Source organism: Acomys minous (assembly GCF_964271855.1).
Source record: "Acomys minous genome assembly, chromosome: 16".
NCBI lineage: Eukaryota > Metazoa > Chordata > Mammalia > Rodentia > Muridae > Acomys > Acomys minous.
The window spans coordinates 34,230,515-34,250,628 of NC_140498.1; the positions used below are offsets into that span (position 1 = coordinate 34,230,515).

The 20,114-nt window shown below is 49.3% G+C and overlaps 1 protein-coding gene across 1 annotated transcript in view; it reads right to left on the reverse strand.

The window, feature by feature from the left end:
• SLIT3 (slit guidance ligand 3) overlaps positions 1 to 20,114 on the reverse strand; it is a 584,284-nt gene that overhangs the window by 55,333 nt on the left and 508,837 nt on the right. The window contains exons 19-23 of the mRNA XM_084761243.1: positions 18,047 to 18,210; positions 16,897 to 17,029; positions 5,367 to 5,435; positions 3,065 to 3,136; positions 2,411 to 2,482 (exon numbers count right to left, since the gene is read on the reverse strand). Of these exons, the coding sequence (XP_084617369.1) occupies positions 2,411 to 2,482; positions 3,065 to 3,136; positions 5,367 to 5,435; positions 16,897 to 17,029; positions 18,047 to 18,210 (510 nt within the window). The remainder of the gene's footprint in view (positions 1 to 2,410; positions 2,483 to 3,064; positions 3,137 to 5,366; positions 5,436 to 16,896; positions 17,030 to 18,046; positions 18,211 to 20,114) is intronic.

Here is a 20,114-nt window from a genome sequence, read left to right on the forward strand (position 1 = left end):
GCAGAAAATGGTTGCTCCCCACTGAGATATTTGGTTGCTGTGAGAGGCTCTAAGATTGATTTTAGCCCCAAACCCACTGATTCTAGAATGATCGTGCTAAAGCCTGCTGACTCCTCACTCAAGAAGCAAGCTCCCTCGTGCTGAATCCAGGCATGCAGTCCTCGACCTCATCATAGGAGTGGGGCAGGGGTAGGGACACACAGTGAGCTGTGGAAGGGGAAGCCCCTGGCAGGCTGTGGCACTCACATCGTCCTCCCCAGGAAACAGACAGATGGACAGGGGAAACCTATTTCTCTCTCTCAGATTCTTTGAATTCTCCTCATCAGAATGACTCCAAGTCTTGAACCCATGGACAGAGATTCAGCTGGCTGTGGTGGTGCACGCCTTCAATCCTAGCACTCTTGGAGGCAGAGGCAGGAGGATCTCTGTGAATTCGAGGCCAGCCTGGTTTACAAAATGAGTCAAGGCCGGCCAAGGCTACACAGAGAAACCCTGTCTCAGGAAACAATAACAAAACACAAGTGGCAGGTCTATCCCCTGCCATCCAACCCATCCCTAGAAATATCAGGCTGAATGGATGGGGGATGGGGGATGGGGTGGACGGTGACTGGCAGGCAGTGGAAGGGGAGCTGGTTTGGTTTTGGGCCAGAGGAATGAGACCTTGACACCACAGCATTCATTTGGAAACGGTGAGATGGTTCTGCTGATGTTTCCGTCCCCAAACTCCCTGGAGGAAGTGGATAATAAATAAGTGACAATAACAGATTGCACACTGTCAGCGCGGACACTTCTCTGGCCCCAGAGAATTGATTTTTAATAACAGTGCACATGACAACGTGGCGGGAACTGTCGCTGACATGGGTGTTTTGCAGGTCTTAACTCACATGGGCCCAGAGCCTCTGGAATTGGACCAGCTTGCTGGGTGCTATCTATTGATGGCCATGGAGGCAGGATGCTGGACTCAGGCACCTCGTGACTAGCAGATTTGGCTACATACGTCATCAGCCAGGTCTCAGTTTCCCCATCTCTAAAATGGGCATCATCCCCCCCCAAGCTCCCAGAACTATCGCAAAGGGTTAGGAGGAGGAATGGGCAGGCCCCACCATTTCAAATATGGGGTTACTCTTAAAATAATGACGGACTAGAAAAAATGGGTGAGAGGTTTAAGAACAGGGTGACATCTCTACCCTCATGAGGAGATTCCTCAAAGACGATAGTCAGAGGGACAAGTCACAGCATCTTCATCAATAAAACACGGTGAGGTGGAAGAGTATACACATTAGGCCCGGAATTGGAACAGCGTAGTGCCCCACACCCCCCTCCCCGCCACCCTCGCTCCCTGGATACCTGAATAACGGATGACTATTTATTCCATATTTGTAGTAGCCAGAGCCGTGCCATGTGCTTTGGTCACAGCATCTCATTAACGCTCCTAAGATTTGGTGAGGCAACTACCATCCTTATCTGATTTTTATGGGTGAGGAGACACACAAGGCTGGTGGGGCAGAGCCATGCTTGGGTATCAGGAAGGTTCTCGAGCCTTCTAGACTTTGTGTACTGCTATCTGCCTCAAGGGAGCTGTCCCGAAATCAGGGGTGGGATAGGACTAGGCAGGCAACAAAGGTGCATGAGTGTGGAGGCTACAGAGCGTACAACCCTGTCTGCAAATGGTAGGGGAAGAGCTCAGGTAAGGCCAGGACTCATGGCTTCTGAAGAGAATGTGGAAATCAGGATTTGTAGGTGATACTTAAATGCCGTCAACTTATTAAAACTTTGATTTTTTCCCCCAGAGACAGGATCTTGTTATGTAGCCCAGGCTAGACTAAATAGTCACTAGATAGTCTAGGCTGAGTTTATTCCTCCTGCCTCAGCATCCCAAGGACTGGGGTTACACATGGGCATCATCGCACCCAGCCCTAAAGTTTTTCGTTTTGGAACAAGGTACTTGTAAGCCGATCTTCCAAGCTTGGATGGCTCCTGGGCTCCCAGCTTGTGATGTCTGGTCCTTGCAGAGGGTGTTGCATCACCCTTCTGCAGGCAGAGTGAGCCCCCGTGAGCAGCCTGCTCGTAACAGTGTGGACCTACGCCTCCCTCTGGACAGATTCGTGTAGCCTAGTTCCCTAATCATGGGCGGTGGTGGCGGGGGAGGGGGTGACCTAGCTGACTCACAGCAAAGTGCACACTTGAGGGGTGAGTGGTGAGCTAAAGGCTCATGAGGGGCAGTGTGCTGAACCTCAGGAACGGCTGGCTGTGTTACAGAGTACGTTCTCTTTACCCCACTGAGTAAATAAGTGTGGCCGAGTGGCAATGAATGGGCTTTGCACAAAGGACAGTGAGGAAGGGGAGAGCTCTGTGCACCCCATGGTATAATTCAGTACCATGCAAGCTGACCCCAGGCCCAGAGACTCACAGCACTCGGAGTGACCGGAGCCCGTTGAAGGCGTGGACGGGGATGCATCTCAGCCGGTTGTAGCTCAGGATCCTGCAGAAAGGGAAATGTGAGCCTGCTGGCTGCCCCTGCTCTTGTGGGTGCACTGTTTACACCGCGGAGCCGTCAAAACAAATGTTTCCTCCAGTCTCCCTGGTCTAATATATTGACAAAGGCACCGTAATACAGAGGGAAGGGAACCTCCTACCACTCCACGAAGCTCCTTAGCTCACCCCCCCCCCACCATGTTCCACAGCAGACTGGCTCTCTAATCAGCTTTCCCACCACCTCCCTCCACTGTCAAATGGTGTGTGCTTACAACGTGCAGCGCTAATGGGAAATAAATGGGTCTGAGCAAAATATAATTGTGTAGGAAACCCTCCACTGGGAAAGAACATGCATGCATCCCAGAAGGCATTCCAAAGACAGCCTTCTTCAGAGGTAATTAGCTTCCACTTCCTCCATCTGCCAGGCCCCTACCACTCCGCTTTGCATCTCCTGATGACTTGGGTCTGCCTTTTGCTGGGGCAGCCAAAGCCCCGAGGACCACTAGAGCAAGGCACCTAGGGCTGAAGGGCTTACAAGACTCAATGGCCATGCCCACGAAGGTTAAACAGGGAATGCCACCATACTCACAGCGTGGAGAGGTGGGACATGTTGCTGAAGGTGTAATTGGTCAGCATGCCGATGCTGTTGTTGCTCAGGTCACTAGATAAAGTAAAACAGAAAAAAAAAACCACCTGTTACTGTTGGAGGAAGCTCAAGGAGTCCACAACCAGCTATCGCATGGGTATGCCACCCATCAGTCAGTCAACCCACTCAGTGCTACACGTGCACCTAATCATGCACTCATCCGTGTACTCCTTCATCCGTCCATCCACCCGCTCACCTAATATTCCCTCACACACGTGACCATCTGTCTAGACGCGTACCCACTCCTCTCCGTTCATTTATCTGTATGCCTACCCGTATTTCTCTACCCACTTTCTCATCCGAGCACTTACTCCCCCTGCCGTCCATCCAGTCGCCTACTCAGACATTGATCCAAAGGTTAATTTTTCCATTCACGTTGTCATTGCCCACCCATTCATCTTTTCATTTACGCATTCTATGATTAAGTCACTCAATTACATGCTTATTCATACATTTCATTCCGGCAAAACCTAACACATAAGAAAACAATTTCTAGTCAGGCACAGTGGCGCACGCCTGTAATCCCAGCACTTCGGAGGCAGAGGTGGGCAGATCTCTGTGAGTTCGAGGACAGCCTGGTCCATAGAGTGAGTCTAGGACAGCCAAGGCTACACAGAGAAACCCTGTCTTGAAAAATCAAAAGAAAAGAAAACAATTTCTTCTTATTCTAGTATGTTCCTTTCCCCGCCCCCCCCCCCCGCACCCTTTTTCCCCGAGACAGGGTGTTTTTGTGTAGCCCTGACTGTCCTGCAACTTGATCTGTATACCAGGCTCTCCTCTAACTCAGAGATTTGCCTGGCTCTGCCTACTGAGTGCTGGGATTCAAGATGTGTGCCACCACCAACTGGCTAAAAATTGTGTAGCCCAGGCTGGCCTTGAACTTGTGATCTTTCTGCCTCCACCTTCTTCAGCAAATCGTACTGGTATGCTTCACTGCAACAGGTTCCCTTATCACCAACCCTCTCTCTGTCATGTATTCATTCCATCTGATTCATCTCTTAGGAGAAACAGAGTCGGTAGGAGGAGAGACCTCCATCAACTATACCCTCTGGCTTTTCCTCAACAGACAAATTTCCAGAACAGCAGGGTGAGATTAGCCTGCACACTGGAGTCACCCAAGGAGCTTTTAAATCCCTTTAAAGCCAGGGTTCCCTGCCTGTATGTCCTGATTTAATTCTGTATAGAGGTTTGTGGCAACAGTATTAAATGACAGCATGAACAGCTCCCCCCTGGGCAGCTCCCCACAGCAGAAGTTCTTGGCCATTGCAAGAGCACAGCGGTTCTCATCTGGGGACACTTTTGTTCTGCCATGACATCTGATGATGTCTACGGACATGCTCGGCTGTCGCTATTGGGAGAAGTGCTACTGGCATCTAATAGAGGCCAAGGGCACTGCTGAGGGTCTCACGGTAATCACTACAAATCCCCTAACCAATAATTATCTGGCTTCAGATGTCCATAGCTCTGGGTTTGAGGAATGTCCATAGGGATGCTGGTTTCTGAAGAACAAGAATGGGGAACAAATGGTGACTTTTTGGAGCTTTTCATCAGTGGGCCTCAGACTTTTATTGTGAAAGAACCCTTCTTGTCTCTTGTGGACTGGCTCCTACACACTCTCAAACAGACATGAGCATCTTTCAATTACCACTTGCCCAGGGAATAATTTTACCCTTCTGGGTCCCACCAAGGCAAGGCAGTGACACCGGTGAGGGACAAAGCTCAGGGACCTTGGCCATCCTCAGGTCCTCTGCTTCCAGTTCAAGGGCTTTCTGGTTCTAGGAAGGCTTGAAGCTTGGAGCAGCTATCATTAAAGGCCCTTGATTTAAACCACCACTTGAGACATTTTTCTAGGACACCAAAGAAGGAAGAAGAAATGCTTGTTTGTGCTCCTGGTAGATCATCTCTGTGTGGCCAAGGCTCTCCAGGAACTGGAATTCCAGAAGGCTGAGGAATTCAGCCTGGAGCCTGGAAGGCCAGAGGCTCCCCCTAAGCCAATAGTAAGGCAGGTAAAAGCCCATGGTGACAAACCTTGGCTGTTTCTGCACATGGGCCTCCCTGGGCAACTCTTCCCACATTGACCTGGTCAGTGTTTCCTCCCAGCTAGCTGCCTCTCCCAGCGCCATGCAGGCATGCAGGCTGAGAACCACTGCGTCTGCCATAGCACTCTTCTCTTAGTCTTCATAGCCCTGTCCCACACCAGCCCAGGAAGGAGAAACAAATGCCTGCCCACTGGCAGGTTCCTTACATAAGCGTCAGCTGTCGGAAGGCGGACAACTCTTTGGGCACTGCTGTTAAATGGTTTCCTTCCAGGTACCTGAAAGAGAGGATCAGAGCTGCAGATTTGTAGCACTGGGAAGGTCATCCGCACTGGTCACATCTTCTGAGAAGCGGTACCTCTTCGTATCCGCCCCTTCCTCACATTTGTCATTGTATATTTCTATGACCCTGCAGTTGGTGGTAGTTTTCTCCACTAGATGGGTGTGTTTCGTGATGGCGGGGTTCTTGCTAAAAGTATTAACCATTGTATCTTAGCAGGGCTCTTTATGCTGCCGATACCTAGCAGGCATGCATCAAGTGCAAACTTATTAATAAATGAAGCACCCACTTGACGCTGACATATCCCAGTACTGACTGAGTAGCAGCGATGCACAGTCGAGGGGCCACTTGCTCAAGGTTACACAGAAAACAAGTGGTTGACCTAGAATTTGAACCCAGGTCTCTCTGACAAGTCCACGCAGCTCTTACTCAGCTCCTGGAGGATGGTCAGGAAACTGTGCCATGATTTGTCTTATGAACTCAAATTCAAACTGAGGGAGACACAGATGTCAGGTGACACCTAGGGACAGTCTATTAGACACCCCCCCCCCCGCCTCCACCCTGAGGAATTATCTGGGAAAAACTGAAAAACAGCAGTCAGAAAATGGATGCGAAATAGTTGGGGAGCAAGGTCATACTCAGGGCAGAGGCATTAGCAGGGGACACTGTGGGAACCTTCTTCCCTTGGTGCTGGGTGCTTGGTACTGGCAGCCCACAGGGGAGAAGGGAAACACCATTTTAAAGAGATGTTTGCTACTGTGGTAGCTTGACATCCCAAAGACCCTCAGTGAACCACAGTTGAGAAACAGCAACCAAGCAGTACAAGACTATATTCTGAGACCTGACAAAGAGGACATTGTGACTTAGGAAAAGAAGCCCTGAGTCGGATCTGTAGAGAATTCAGGTAGCAGAAAACCTGGTGGGGGACATAGTGCCCATGAGAACTTCCACAATGACTCCAAGCAGCACACAGGACACTGACAAGCCCTGCACAGGGCCTGAGCCAGCATTCACAACTGGCGCCCTGAGGGGAATGACAGACGTGGGACCAGCTCCTGGGATTCCATCATGAAGCACTGTCCGGGATGGCATCTGTCATCTGATCATGCAAGGAAGTCGGAGCAAGGAGAATGGGAGCATCCATAACAGGGCAAGTCCAGGAGGTGGGACAGGGTTCTAGGAGCTGGGAGGTCCACAAGGAGAGTCCAGATGCAGTGCAGCAATCATTGGCTCAGTCAGTTCTCACAGCTGCTACTTCCACGCAGGTTTCTATCTGCCTCCACAGAGTCTCTATTTATTTAATACCAAATGCCAATTTAGCAGGCTGCCTTGGCTTTATTCTGCTCTCAACCCACCTCTCTCCTCTCTCCTGTCTCCAAGAATACAGTCTGACCTGATCTGCAGGGCCTCTGTCTGTGCTCAGCTCCCAGAGAAATGGGACCGTCCTACAATATCAGATAGATATCTTCGCTTTTCTCTCTTTCATTGACCTTTATCCAACAATGTTATCTCCCTCCTCCTCCTCCTCCTCCTCCTCCTCCTCCTCCTCTTTTTTCATCCCTTCAGGTCTCTCCTCTACTTTCTCTTTGTCATCTCGATACTAACCATTAGCACTGCACTTTGTGTTCGCTTGGGTTCATTCAGGAGTGTACTCATGTCGTCTTTCATTTCTTTGAATATGTTTATAATTGAATTCTTTGTCTGATGTTTTGTCTAAGTCACTCTCACTGGGGTCACTTCTCTGGGATTGGTAGTCTTTGGAGGAGACAGGTTACCTTGGTTTTTCATGTTACTTATGTTTTTATGTTGGGATTTATACATCAAGGGTTAGATCACTGGTTGATTTTTCTTTAGTGATAAGATAGATAATCTTTCTTCTAGACACAGTAACAGTGGATGACTTCAGTGGCCCTCCCCCACTAATAGACAGTTCATCCAGACAAAAATTAAACAAAGAAACAACAGTATCAAATGACATCACAGATCAAATGCATTTAACTAACATCTACTAAATGTTCCATCCAAACACTGAGAATACATACTTTTCTTAGTAGTCCATGGAATTTTAAAATTGACCATACTAGGACATAAAGCAAGTCTCAGCAAACAAAGGACAATTGACATAACTTCTTGTATTTTGTCTTACTACAGTGGAATAAAGTTAGATGTCAAGAAAAATATAGAAAATCTACAAACTCATGGATATTAAATCACATACTATAGACTAATGAATGGTCACTGAAGAAACCAAGAAGGAAAAAAACCCTTAGAATTGAATAAACACAGATCGACGATACAAAAACCTATAGGACTGAAAGCAGTCCTAAGAGCAAGGGTCACAGTTATAAATACCTGCAGTAAAAATTAGAACAACCTCAAATAAAAAACTAAATGATATCCCTCAGGGCTTAGAAAAGCAAGAATAAGCCAAATCTGGCAGGCACGATGGATTAGTGGGTAGTGTTTTCTCCCTAGCCTGATCACCTGAGCAGGATCCCCAGAACACACAGTAGGTGGAAGGAAAGAACCAACTCCTACAAATTGTCCTCTGACCTCCACATGTGTGCACATGCACACTCACACATCAAACCAGCAGTATCCTGATATCCAAACCAAAGAAAGACACACCAAAAAAGACAACTATAGACCAAGCTCTCTGATGAACCTTAGAACAAATGAAATATTTGTGACCTGCCTCAAGGACATACCAAAATGATCATGCACCATAAAGAAGTTGGCTTCATTCCAGAGAAGGAAGGATGATCATTCAACATATGCAGATCAATAAATGTGATCCATCCCACAAGGTACTCCAGGACAGAAATTGTGAGCTCAACTCAATAGGTGCAGAGAAAGGCCTTTGTCAAAACCCAACACCTTTTCATGGCAAGGCCTCTGGGACTCTGGGAATGGAAGAAATGTAACAAAGGCCATCTACCATGAAGGAAAGACCAGTCCCACAAAAAAACAGGAACAAGACAGAGGTGTCTACCGTTTCCTGTTCAAAACAGTGCTTGAAATCCTAGCCAGAGCAATAAGAGAAGAGAAAGAAATAAAAGGGACACAAAAAGAAAAGAGAAAAGGAAGGAGTCAAGATTCTTTATTCGCGCACTCTGTGATTCAGTACACAAGAGACCATAAAGGCTTCGCCAGAAAATTCCAAGAGCCAATAAACACTTTCAGTAACATGGCAGGATACAGAATTAAACACACAAAATCAGCAGCCTTCCTATATACTAATGCTGTAAATAAGTAAGACCTAAAAGAAGCCAGGGAAACAATCCTATTCACAACAGCTTCAAAAACATAGAACAAATCTAACAAAGGAAGTGGAAGGCACGCGCAACGAAAACATGAAAGCACAGAAGAAGGAAACCGATGGAGATGGAGATACTAGAAGACAGAAGGCCCCTCCCCCAAGCCCATGGGCCGGAAGTCTTAATCTTGCTAAAATGGCTGGCCTACCAAGAGTGATCTATAGATTCAGTTCAGTGCCCATTAAAATACCAACATCATTCTTTACAGAAAAAAATATTAAAACTCAAATGGAAGCATAAAGAACCCCAGATAGCAATAGCAACCCTGAGCAAAACGAACGGCCTAGCAGCTGTTACTGTAGTGGATTTCAAGTTATACTACAGAGTACAGCGACGAAAACAGCAAGGCATAAAAACAGACCTAGATCAATGGCAGAGAAGGGAGAGCTGAGATATAAGCCATGCAGCTGCAGCTAGCTCATTTTCACTATGAAGTTGAATACCAAAGCCAAACCAAACCAACCAACCAACCAACCCACACGAAAGAAAAGATAATCTTCCTAGCAAACGGGAATAAAACAAAACACCCAACAAGTACTAGTTAATAGAGGGTACAGCCTATAGCCTAGGAGAAAAGTCTTTGCCATAGATTCATCTGACAGCTGATTACTATCTGAAATATACAAATAACTAAACAACAACAACAACCACCACAAAAACCTAACCAAGACAAAACAAAACTCAGTGAAAAAGTAGGCCAAGGAACTTAACAGAGACTTCTCAGAAGAAGAAATATGAACGGCTGATAAATATTTTAAAATGTGCCTAACATCTTTAGCCATCAGGGAATTGTAAATTAAAATTTCTCTGAAATTCCATCTCACCCCAGTCAGAATGGCTATTGTGGAGAAAACAAATGACAACAAACGCTGTCCGGGATATGTGGAAAGGTGAACTGTTGCTCACAGTTAGTAGGAGTTTAAATGACACAGCCACCACGGACATCTCTCTGGGAGTTTCTTTAAAAAACTAAAATTAGAACTTTCATGTGACCCAGCTATAGCACTCCTTGGTGTGTGCCCAGAAGACTGGCCTGGCCATCCTACCATAGGGACTTTTGCTCATCCACATTCATTGCTGCTCTAGTCACAACAGCTAGGGAACGGATTCGGCCTAGATGTCCATCAACCAGATAATGAAAATGTGGTCCATGTACACGTGGAATTTTACTCAGCCGTAAAATGAAATTACGAAATGTGCAGGAAAGCGGATGGGACTGGAAACATTAGACTGAGTGTGGAAGCCTGGGCTCGGGAAGACAAATGCTGAACATTCTCTCCCGCACGCAGAGCCCGGCTTCTGATCTTTATATGTGTGCATTTGTGTGGGGAGGAATGTGTGCCGAGCTCAGGAAGCTAGAAAAGGGGGCGTGAGAGGGGCAGGGGAGAGTCTCTAAGGTAAGGGAGAGTGATACAACATGTGTGGTACAACAGTGGAAGGAGGAGATGGGAAAGGTTTAAACTGGGGTTGGAGGCAGGGAGATGGGGGAAGGAAAAGACAGAGCTGTGTGTGGGATGGGGGTTGGGGGTGTTAAGGGGTGGGTGGGGAGGGGAGAGGGGGGTGTCAGTCCAAACTAATGATGTGCCAAAAAGCCATAAGGCAATCTGATACTTGTAAGCCAATCAAACATATTAAATGCAAAATCTTGATTGGGGGTACAATGTGCGGGTGTGTAAAGCTCCCCAGAAGCCATAGGTCACTGAATGAAAAATCCCAGTGCTGTATGTGAGACACCCGCTCAGCTGGGATGAGGCAACTTCTGCAGGCTCAAGTTTCACAGAAGAGAACCGGTCCTCAATGTAAGCACATGGTCCTCCATTACAAAGACAGCCACTGTTATGCCTGCCCTCAGGAGGGGGCCACAGGCCAGCTTACCAACTGCTCCCCCCCCCCCCCTACAAGTCTGTTCCCTTCAGCTTCCTGAAGTGAAGGTTTGTTAAGGTGACTTTCAAGATGGGCTCCTGGGGTGAGTTTCCTTCCACACAGCATTTACAGCATCCTGCCGTGGCTGTTTGTCTGTCTGGTGCTAGCCCTCAGTCCCATGAGGTCTCTCTACTGCTGTCTCAGCACTTCTCAAGCTTTAACAGACATATAAATGCCCAGGGATCACTTGAACAAAGCTGGTTCTGATCTGGACTGTCTGGAGTAGGGCTGGAGGATCTGTATTTCTAATATACTCACTAAGACCTAATTTGGGAGTTGTAAACAAATGGCTGGGTATCCAAGACCAACCACAAGTGACAAAATTAGGCGGAAATAGGTTAAGATGGGACACGGGCAAACTTGGCTGTGGCAGTCAAGTTAGAGTGCACATGATCTTTAACTGAGACCTAGCAATTCTCTCTATGTGGCCAGCCCTGAGGGAGCCTTATGGGACAGAACTCTGGGCAGGCCGCAGAAAGCCTCAAGCTGCCAGGGCACACTGGGTAGTGTCCTCATTGGGTCCTTTCTTGTGAGCCTGGTAAGCGCCAGGCTGTACTAGGTATTGGCGGACATACATGTTAATCATATCCCGTTTCTGCCTAATTCAGGAAGCTTTATTCAGGGGCTAAAATTCAGCTTTGTACACACTTAGGTTCACAGAAACATTTAGACCAAGTACTTGACCGTGATAATTAGCACTGCAGTCTAGCCAAGTCCAGACAGGAAATTGCAAGGGCCTTCCTCACAGCCCTTTTCTGGCTCATCTCATATCTGACCCTCTGAAGCCTGCTGGCCTTGTCCTTCCCTAAATGACGAAAGAGAAGGTGACCAGGTGTCTGCCCGGATTGGTCCCACCTCTGTCTCCTTGTCTAGTTTCCTCCCGTGACCTCACAGCCCCTCAAGCCCTTAGCTCTAGCCTGCCTCCCGCCTGTCGGCTCCCCCACCCACAGGCGACATTACAGGTCTCCAAGACTTTGCACATTAGATCATGCCTCAGTCCCCGGTGGCAGCTTCAGTGTGAGTCCGCCGGCACACGCGCTGTGGCCTTCCCACACACCGCCTGACAACAACTAGGCTCAGGAAACATCACCTGGGCAATGAGAAACCAGGAACTCTCCAAGGGAGCTGCTTTTGGCTCTAAAGAGTGAGTGGGAGCTGCTTTCCAGCACAGGGTGCCCCAGTGCCCAGGCATCACGACTTGGAAAACACAGCATCAAAAAGCATCGCTTCAGAAATGCAGATGCAGTGGTGAGGGACGCCGCCTTTGTGAGAAGCCCTTGATGAATGCTCTCAACTCCAAAGTTGCCTATAGCTGCAGCGGGCGCCCAGAGGGACCATTCCAAAGCCTGCCCTCTGCCCCCAGCCTTGGAACTGCTGCAGCTTTTTCTGGCAGGTCAACCTTTGCATTGACCTGAATTTAAATGCTCTCTTTCAGCCCTCACTCACCTGCCTTGCATGAAAATCTACACAGATCTCTTTGCATGAACGCTCCCTGCTTTCTGCTCCCATTTGAAGCTTTGCAGAGCAGTCAGAATTCCAAGCCCAGTTGAGTGGCAGTGGACAGGGCAGCCACCTTCCAGGAGGCCCTCCTCTAGACCAGGATTTCCACGAGAGGACTGGATGAAGTGGTGGTGACTCCGCTGTTGTCCTTCTGGCTGGGTAACTTTAGGCAAGGCACTTAACCTCTCTGAACTTGTACTTACATAGCTGTAAAATGCAGCTTATGCTAATCATTACCATGGAGTATTATTAGGGTCCCTATGGATAGATTTTAGAGTAGTGTCCCAGAATACTAGTGTTGAACAATTTTTGATAACATATTCAAATACACACATTCATATATATATATGTGTGTGTATTTATCCATACAGAAAGATTATATGTGCATATATACGAATACCTTTACATAGTGATATATGTGATAATATCAGACCATACTGTGCCTCTATGTTTGTCACTGGCTAAACTCTTCTATTCTTCCAAGTGCGAGTCCACACCCTGAGTAACTAACAGATACTGGGAGAAATTGCCACTGAGCTGCTTTCTGGAACCCCCAACTCCTGTCCCGAACCTGTAGGAGAGAGCAGTACCTGGCTCTCTCTTCTCCCCAGTGCATCCTTGACATCACCTCTGGCCACAGTCCTTCTCAAAGACTTGCTCCAGCCCTATGTCTCCCCTCCTGCCTCCCAGCCAAGGCCCCTCCCCTTTCTGTCATCTGCCAGGCTTCGGGTGTCTCCACAGCACATACGTGTACACACTGCCGGTCTGCTTCTCAGGATGTGGCCGACCTCACACCTGAATCCCACTCCCTTTTTCTGGTGGCTGTGTCCTGTGAGGAGACAGTCACCCAGCCCTTTTCTTTTCAGGATATCAGTTCAAAGATAAATTCACGATCATGGTTTTCAGACCAAAGTCAGAACCAAAATGGCCTGGGTATGATACGAACAAGGGGCGGACTGTGGTGACACTTGCCCAGCATAGGATTCTCAACCCCTCTCTAGGCCTTAAAGGAGATGTAGGCTTGCCTAGTTTGTTTGTAGAAACAGGAAGACACCCATGGCTGTCAACAGTCCAGCAAATGGAAGCAAATGCATTTTCGGTGTTCAGTCATTCTAGGACAGTGAGGCAGGCTCAATGATAAAAGGATGTTTGCAGAGCAATAACTGTCCTTGCTGCCAGTGGGGAGCCACGGATCTGACAGGGTTTGTCAGTGACTTTGGAGGCTGTCATGATCTTAAGAGCAGCCTGGTGGCCCTTCCAATCAGGAACTCAGTTCTGCTTGTGACAGGTGCCTCCATGTGCCCTTTTACTGGCTGCTCTACTGACTCCTGTGGTTTTTCAAGTGTCACCCATGGGTACCTAAGGGTCCCTGAGAAGTCTGAGGTTCAAACCATTTTTTTTGTAATGATCTAAAGGCATTACTTTTTAGTGCAGGACAGATGGCTCAGTAGTTACGAGAGCACACTACTCTCGCAGAGGACCCAAGGTTGGGTCCCAGTACTCATACCGAGTGTCTTGGAACTGCCTGTCATCTCAGCTCCCCGGGATCTGTCACCCTCTTCTTGTTGTGATCTCTGAGGGTACCTGCATGCACATGCCACCCACCCCAACCCACATACACATATGATTAAAAATAAACTAGAATCTGAAAGAAGGAGGGCCAACATTCTCCCTTCTGTACTCAGCTCACATTTTCACATGGAACCAACAGAGGACAATGGCATGGGACATCAGCGTAAGGCAAGAGCACTGGGCATGAGTTACTCTGCTGTCACTTATGTTCCATTTGCGCATAAAAATAACAAAGCAAAGTGCAGCAACAAAGCCAGTCACACTTAAGACTGCCCTTGACGAGGCAGCAAAAACTCCCGACAGCATCAATACTGGACTGCTGAGCACTTGTTTATCAGTTGTGAGACAAAACAAACAGTGCACACACAGCATTTCTGCAGCCCGTGAAACGCTCAGTGAAAGAAATCCTGTGGCCTCGCTCCCTGAGCTAGCTGCTGCGGAATTCCCCCACGAAACACTATTCCCCCTGGAAAGAATGACTGGTAGGGGTTTCTCAGACAGGGATATTTACCAGAGGGGTAACAAAAGGAGTGGGATATAGGGAAAAGGACAGATGGCATTTGCTGCCAGTGATAGAACCAGAGCTGTCACATGATTAATGACATTTTTGAAAACCTGGATTGAGCTCGACAGCTCCCTCTTACTGAGGACTTTCCTGATGGGAAGTTGCCCACTGGTCACGTCAGGGACGTGTAGTTTTGCTTCCTGGCGAACTGAATGTGTCACCACCTCAGAGACCCGCGTAATTCAATGCACTGATTTAAGCAACCAGTATGTGACGTGCTATTCTCTAAGTAGACAGATCAATGTAAATGGGGGGGGGTCACAGAAGTGGCAAGTTCACAGACACAACTGTGGGGGCGCACAGGACAGCTACGCTTTCAGCAGCTTCACTGTCTGTGGTGTATGATCCATGATGAAAACCCACCGGTACTGGAAGGGACCCTTAAAATGCTCTCCATCCTGGTTCCAACCACATGCCTGTGTGAAGCTGGCCTTTCTCCTTCAACCTCACCCCAACAACTATCACAGCAGAACAGAAACCAGCGTCGCCATGAAGCCAGGCATTAAAGATTTACAAAAACTAGACAACGCCACCCTCCCCACTTCAAGTGCTGGCTTGTCTCAACAACACACTTCTTATATAAATAAGTGGTGGATAGAGATTTATTATTAGATGGAATAAGACATATATTTCAAAATGGTCTGTGTTAAGTTTCTAGCGTGTCAAATATTAACAGTCTATCTGACAAGTACACGCATTCTTAGAGTCCTGAAAAAGCACAAAAAGGTCCCAAACTGGGGTCCCACAGCAGTGTGCCAGGCCGGCTGGCTCTTGCTTTTTTGAACACTCGTTTTCCTGCCTCCCCCTCCCAGGTTTGGTACAGGAGACGGTCCAGCACCAGAATTGAGTTCCTTGGAGTGTACCAGAAGCCACTGAAGATAATCAGAGGTCCCCTAAAGTCAGGGAGCCACCAATGATTTTTGCTATTTCATCTTCTGTGTCTCAAACTTTAGAGAGAAGCATTCGTGCACCGTCTTCACGGCATTTCTGCATTTTGACATGTCCCTTGGCACCCATTTGGCCAGGAAGGAGCACATTCCATGGGCATTTTACGCAGCTCCTATGCCCAAACACAGCTCAGCATATGGCATTGCAATTGTTCACACAGACTTTCGAGGGCTCAGCCTCGGCCTATATCCATGCTGACAGGGACTTTTAGTGGCTGTCAGACCTCCTTTACTTCCCTGTGGCTTGGTGTCCCCATGACAACCTCTCTGAGCATCAGGAAATGCCAGAAGTGACAGTCACACTTGAGAACTGCTTGCATTCTAAGAGGCTGGCACGCTCGCAGCCCAGGTAGGAGACACTGGCCTGGGAGGTGACAGAGATGCCCCAGAAGAAATCTGGGTCATGTCACATTCTGTTACTTATGTCTGCGGATACATACCCAGGCGGCCCCAGCAGAGGCAGTGGGCCTGGGGTCCGGGAGGGAGCTCTGACCCACGAGTGTGACAGTGTGGGTGTGAGCAGTAGTGTGAGTCTTGCTGCTTGGACATGCTGACCTACTGCCAATCCCCTCACCTGGCTCTTCCAGTTCTCATTACAGGGTCCCCAACAGCATAGCTACTTCTGTCTGCCCTACTCCTTCTGCCCTACTGGGGACCTGCTGCTCCTGCCCGGCTCTTCTGAGAACAGCCTCTGTCATGCCCCACAGAAGCTTTCTCTGAGTGCCACACCCACGTAAACCTCTCCTTTGCACCTTCCTTCTCATCTCGCCTTCCATTGAGTCTTACGAGCTTCAGAGATGACAGAACAGATGTCTACTTTCCCCAGAGAGACCACGAGCCTCATGAGGGCTGGGCCCCACCTGTTTTGCTAAGTGTCATCTCTCTGTGTTGGCAGCAAGCCTGACATATATGAGGCACCCCAGCCCCGTGTGATGAGCAAAAGAATGATGGCACGAAAAGAGGGCAGCCTGACAGCATGGGCAGGCGGTGTGAGCCTGTGAGCTTCTTCTGGACCAGATGGCACGAGCACCCATGCCTGACTGAGCTAGGCCTATCTACTGCTGAGCCAGGCAGAGTGCTACATCCCGCACCGTGAGCCCTCCAGGGAGAACGCGGCACCTGTTTCAGTTAACTTGGAGCTTCTGGTCCAGGAACAAGAAGATCTGGAAAGTGACTGCGAAGAACCTGGGCTGGGAAGATGTTCTAGCATGGGTGAGAGGTAGCGCTGACATGTCACCCGAGTGAAGGAGGAATGGATTGTATTGTAAAAGAAGCTCTCATAAAGCCCTGTGTTATTGCTGGGGTCAGACAAAGGCTTCGACGGATGTAGGAAGGCAAGGTACAGCACAGGGGGGTTTTTGGAGGGTGCAATAAATGTGACAGTGCACTTGCACTCTGCAGTATCTTCCGGGGGGAGCAGGGTCGGGTTGCCTCTGCTAGCAGGTGAGGATGGTTTGAAGTTTGGCCTCCCTTTTTCCCCTTCAATACTGCCCCCCGCCCCCAACACCAATCAAAGCTCCCAACCACAGCCTGGGAAAAACAATGCTGGGATCCCCACACCCTCACTTGAGATGCTGGGGGTACAGGGGGAAGGCTGCTGCTGCTGAGGCTGCAGGGATCAGGGGTGGTACTTACAGTTCAGTCACGTCCTTCGGCATGCCTTTGGGGAGGGCACGGAGACCCCTGTTGCTGCATCGCACCACTGTCTCCACACAGGTGCACTGCTCGGGGCAGCGTGGACTCAGCTGGCAGCTGCTCTCTTCATTGCCTGTGGAGGACCCAGACAGGGTGAGCGAGCATGGTAGAAGATGAGCGAGCACCACCAGGAGAGCAGCCGGGCAAAGCTGGGGGACAGGGCGAGACTGCTCCCAACAAAGACCAGCTCTACCTAAGCCCCAGCAGTGAGCCCAAGCCAGGCCTAAAGGTGGCTAGTGGCTTCTTCCACTGCGAACAGGGAAGGACGCATGCCTGGGGACTAGGCAAGGAACACTGCATTTAATGCAGTCCATGTGAAATGAAGACCAGACAAGCTGCTAACCCAGACCCACGGCCATAGATGGGGAACAGACTCCTGTATGTCTTAGGAGGGAGAAACCAATGGCCCTGAAAGGAGCATCCAAAAGACAGGCAGAGCCTGGTCTCAAATCCCCCCTCCCCTCTCCCCCCTCCACCTCTCACCTACAGGGTGGCGAGCATGTCACCAGCCTTGTTATAATGCATCTCAATTCATCTGCAAACAAATTTATCTGTCCCAAGGTAACCCAAAAATTCACCGAGTAAAGAACTACACAAGCCTGAATCCATGCCATCAAATATGCCTTCTGGGGTCCTGAGACCCAAATCCTCAAATCTGTGGGTTCGTAGCTCTTAGTCAAATGGCAAGGATTTTCTTGAAGTTTCCCCTAAGTACATACTCTGACTTTCATCATAACACAGACAGGAAGACTCCATGCCCAGTTGTGTAGGCTGCATACAGTACACAGGGGCATACCATCTAAGGGGCACAAACTCATGGTAGACATGGCGGGTGAGTGTATTAGATATACTGGCACTCATAGAGGACGGTGTCTTATATGAACAAACATCTTGCTTTAGTGAAATCAGCACAGATGTGAGACTGGGGAAAGTACAGTGGCTTCAGAGAGAGACACCGTTTCTTAGGCCGAGAACAAGCCCAGCGGGCTAGCAGCAAACCCTCAGAGGCCTCTGGAGCAGGGTTCTTTGAGCCTGTGCCAGAGGTCTTAGCGGCCTGCCTTGCCTTCCTGACCGACTCACTCTCTCTTACCGTCGCAGGTAAAATCCTGGATGGCCACGTCTTGGATAGGGATCTCCTTGAGGAAGAAAGGTTTCTGGCATCTGGGATTCCCGCTGACGATGCGGCGTTTCCTCAGCCACCGGCCAAGCCAGGCCATATGGCAGTTGCAGTTGAAAGGGTTAGACAGGAGGTTTCTGAGAGAGAGAGAGAGAGAGAGAGAGAGAGAGAGAGAGAGAGGGAGGGAGGGAGGGAGGGAGGGAGGGAGGGAGGGAGGGAGGGAGAGAGAGAGAGAGAGAGAGAGAGAGAGACTGACTTTGACCCAAAGCCTAGGTCCACTCCTGTAGCTCAGACTACCTCTCCCTAGGAGGCAATAGGGTCTTGGCACCTCTTCCCAGAGGATACAGCACTTTCTCTAGACCAAGGAGGATGTCTGTAGCGGTCCTCAACCATAGCCCATGCTGATGGGGGTGTTTTGACCTCCAGCCTTGGCCTCCTGTCTTCACCAAGCCCCCCTTGGGCAAAGCTGGTAAGTCCACCTTGGAGAATTTCCTGTACTCTAGAGCAGTCCCTACCCCCCCTCCTTCCCACCGGAAATGCCTGCAGCTTGTTGGGCTGGGGTACCAGTTGTTCCTGACTCCGGGAGGCAGAGACTGTTCATTTTTTTTTTCTGACTTGTGTCCTTCGCTTTCTTTTGGTGGCGTCAGCACCAAGGTTAGTTCTATGCCTGTCAGCAGCTGTCCACTGACTGAGGCTGGCATCTCTGCTGGCCTCTGCATAGCCAGAAGCCACCCTGTGCACCACAGGTACTTTTTTTCCTTGCCTGCGCAGTCCTGTGATGGACAGATGGGGTGGGGGGTGAGGGTGGCAGCAGTCCTCGCTCTGAGTGCTTGCCCTAGGCTTGGAACCATGCTAAGCAATTTACACATTGATTATGCCTCTGAAGCAGAGGTTTGAGGTAGGGGAGGGGCAGGCTTTGTGGGCACAGGAGGAAGATGAAAGGGGCCTTCCCAGGCTGTGGAGTCCAGGAGTTGTTAGTGCACAGGCCTCGGGCAAGATGCGGGACAGTGTGAAAGTGTGAGGTCAGCAGGGCCAGGTGGCAGGGCAGAGGGGCACACTGCTGGGAGAAACCAGACTGAGGCCCCCCAGGCCTTTCTGCAACCCCACTTCTAGTCCAAGTAGGAAGGTGCAAACAGGTGCAAGAGCAGCTGTGGCTGCTGCTTTGTTTTGTGATATTTGGGTAAAGGAAACGGGACACTGAGGCACCAGGTGGTGGCAGCGGCAATGTAAAGCGAACACTGGGAACTGTCCTAAGGCCTAGCTGCGCAGTTGACCCTGTCAGCAGGGCTGGTCCTCACAGCAGTTGTGGGAGACAGACTGTGCCGGGGGAGAACCGACACAGAAATACATAAGTGGTCCCAAGCTGCCATAGCCAGTGAGAGGAAGTTAGAGTCTGAACTGGGAAAATTAGTCCTACAGCCAAATCACTATCCTATGCCACTCCCTTCCTAACGCAGGGAATTCCCTGAGCCGAAAGCTGGGCTCCAACTCTGCCTGTGACAAGCACCAATGCAGGCAAGGTCATCGCTTAAAACCCACTGTTGATCACACTGTGGGTCTACCACAAAGTTTTGGTGTTCTTGGTGTGCTTTGAAACAAAAGCAGCTGATGTGACCATGCACTTTGACCCTGGCTTCCTCTCCAGTCTTGTTTTACACAACATCCTTGCATACTCAGCGCGATGTCCTTACTAGGCTTCACATATTTACTCTGCTGCAATAGACCCCAGGGCCTTTGCATGGCTGTTCCTACTCTAGGAAATGCATTTCCCAGTTTCTTCTCTACTGCTTCTTTACGAAGCTTGTGTTGGGCTTTCTCATCATGGGGACAATCCACTATGTTGGCAGTCCCAGAGAGGAGGAGCCAGCTCTGTAATCTTTAGTACTTAGATGGTATCTAGCACCCAGGGAGAGCCTGCCGAATGCCTATTAAGTAGACAAACGAGCAGGTGAGCTTGGCCACGGTCAGTAGGGAGATGAGGTGTGAGGAAATTCTGCAAAGAGGGGCCCAGAGGGAGTGGGCAGCACGCCTGGGAGAACTC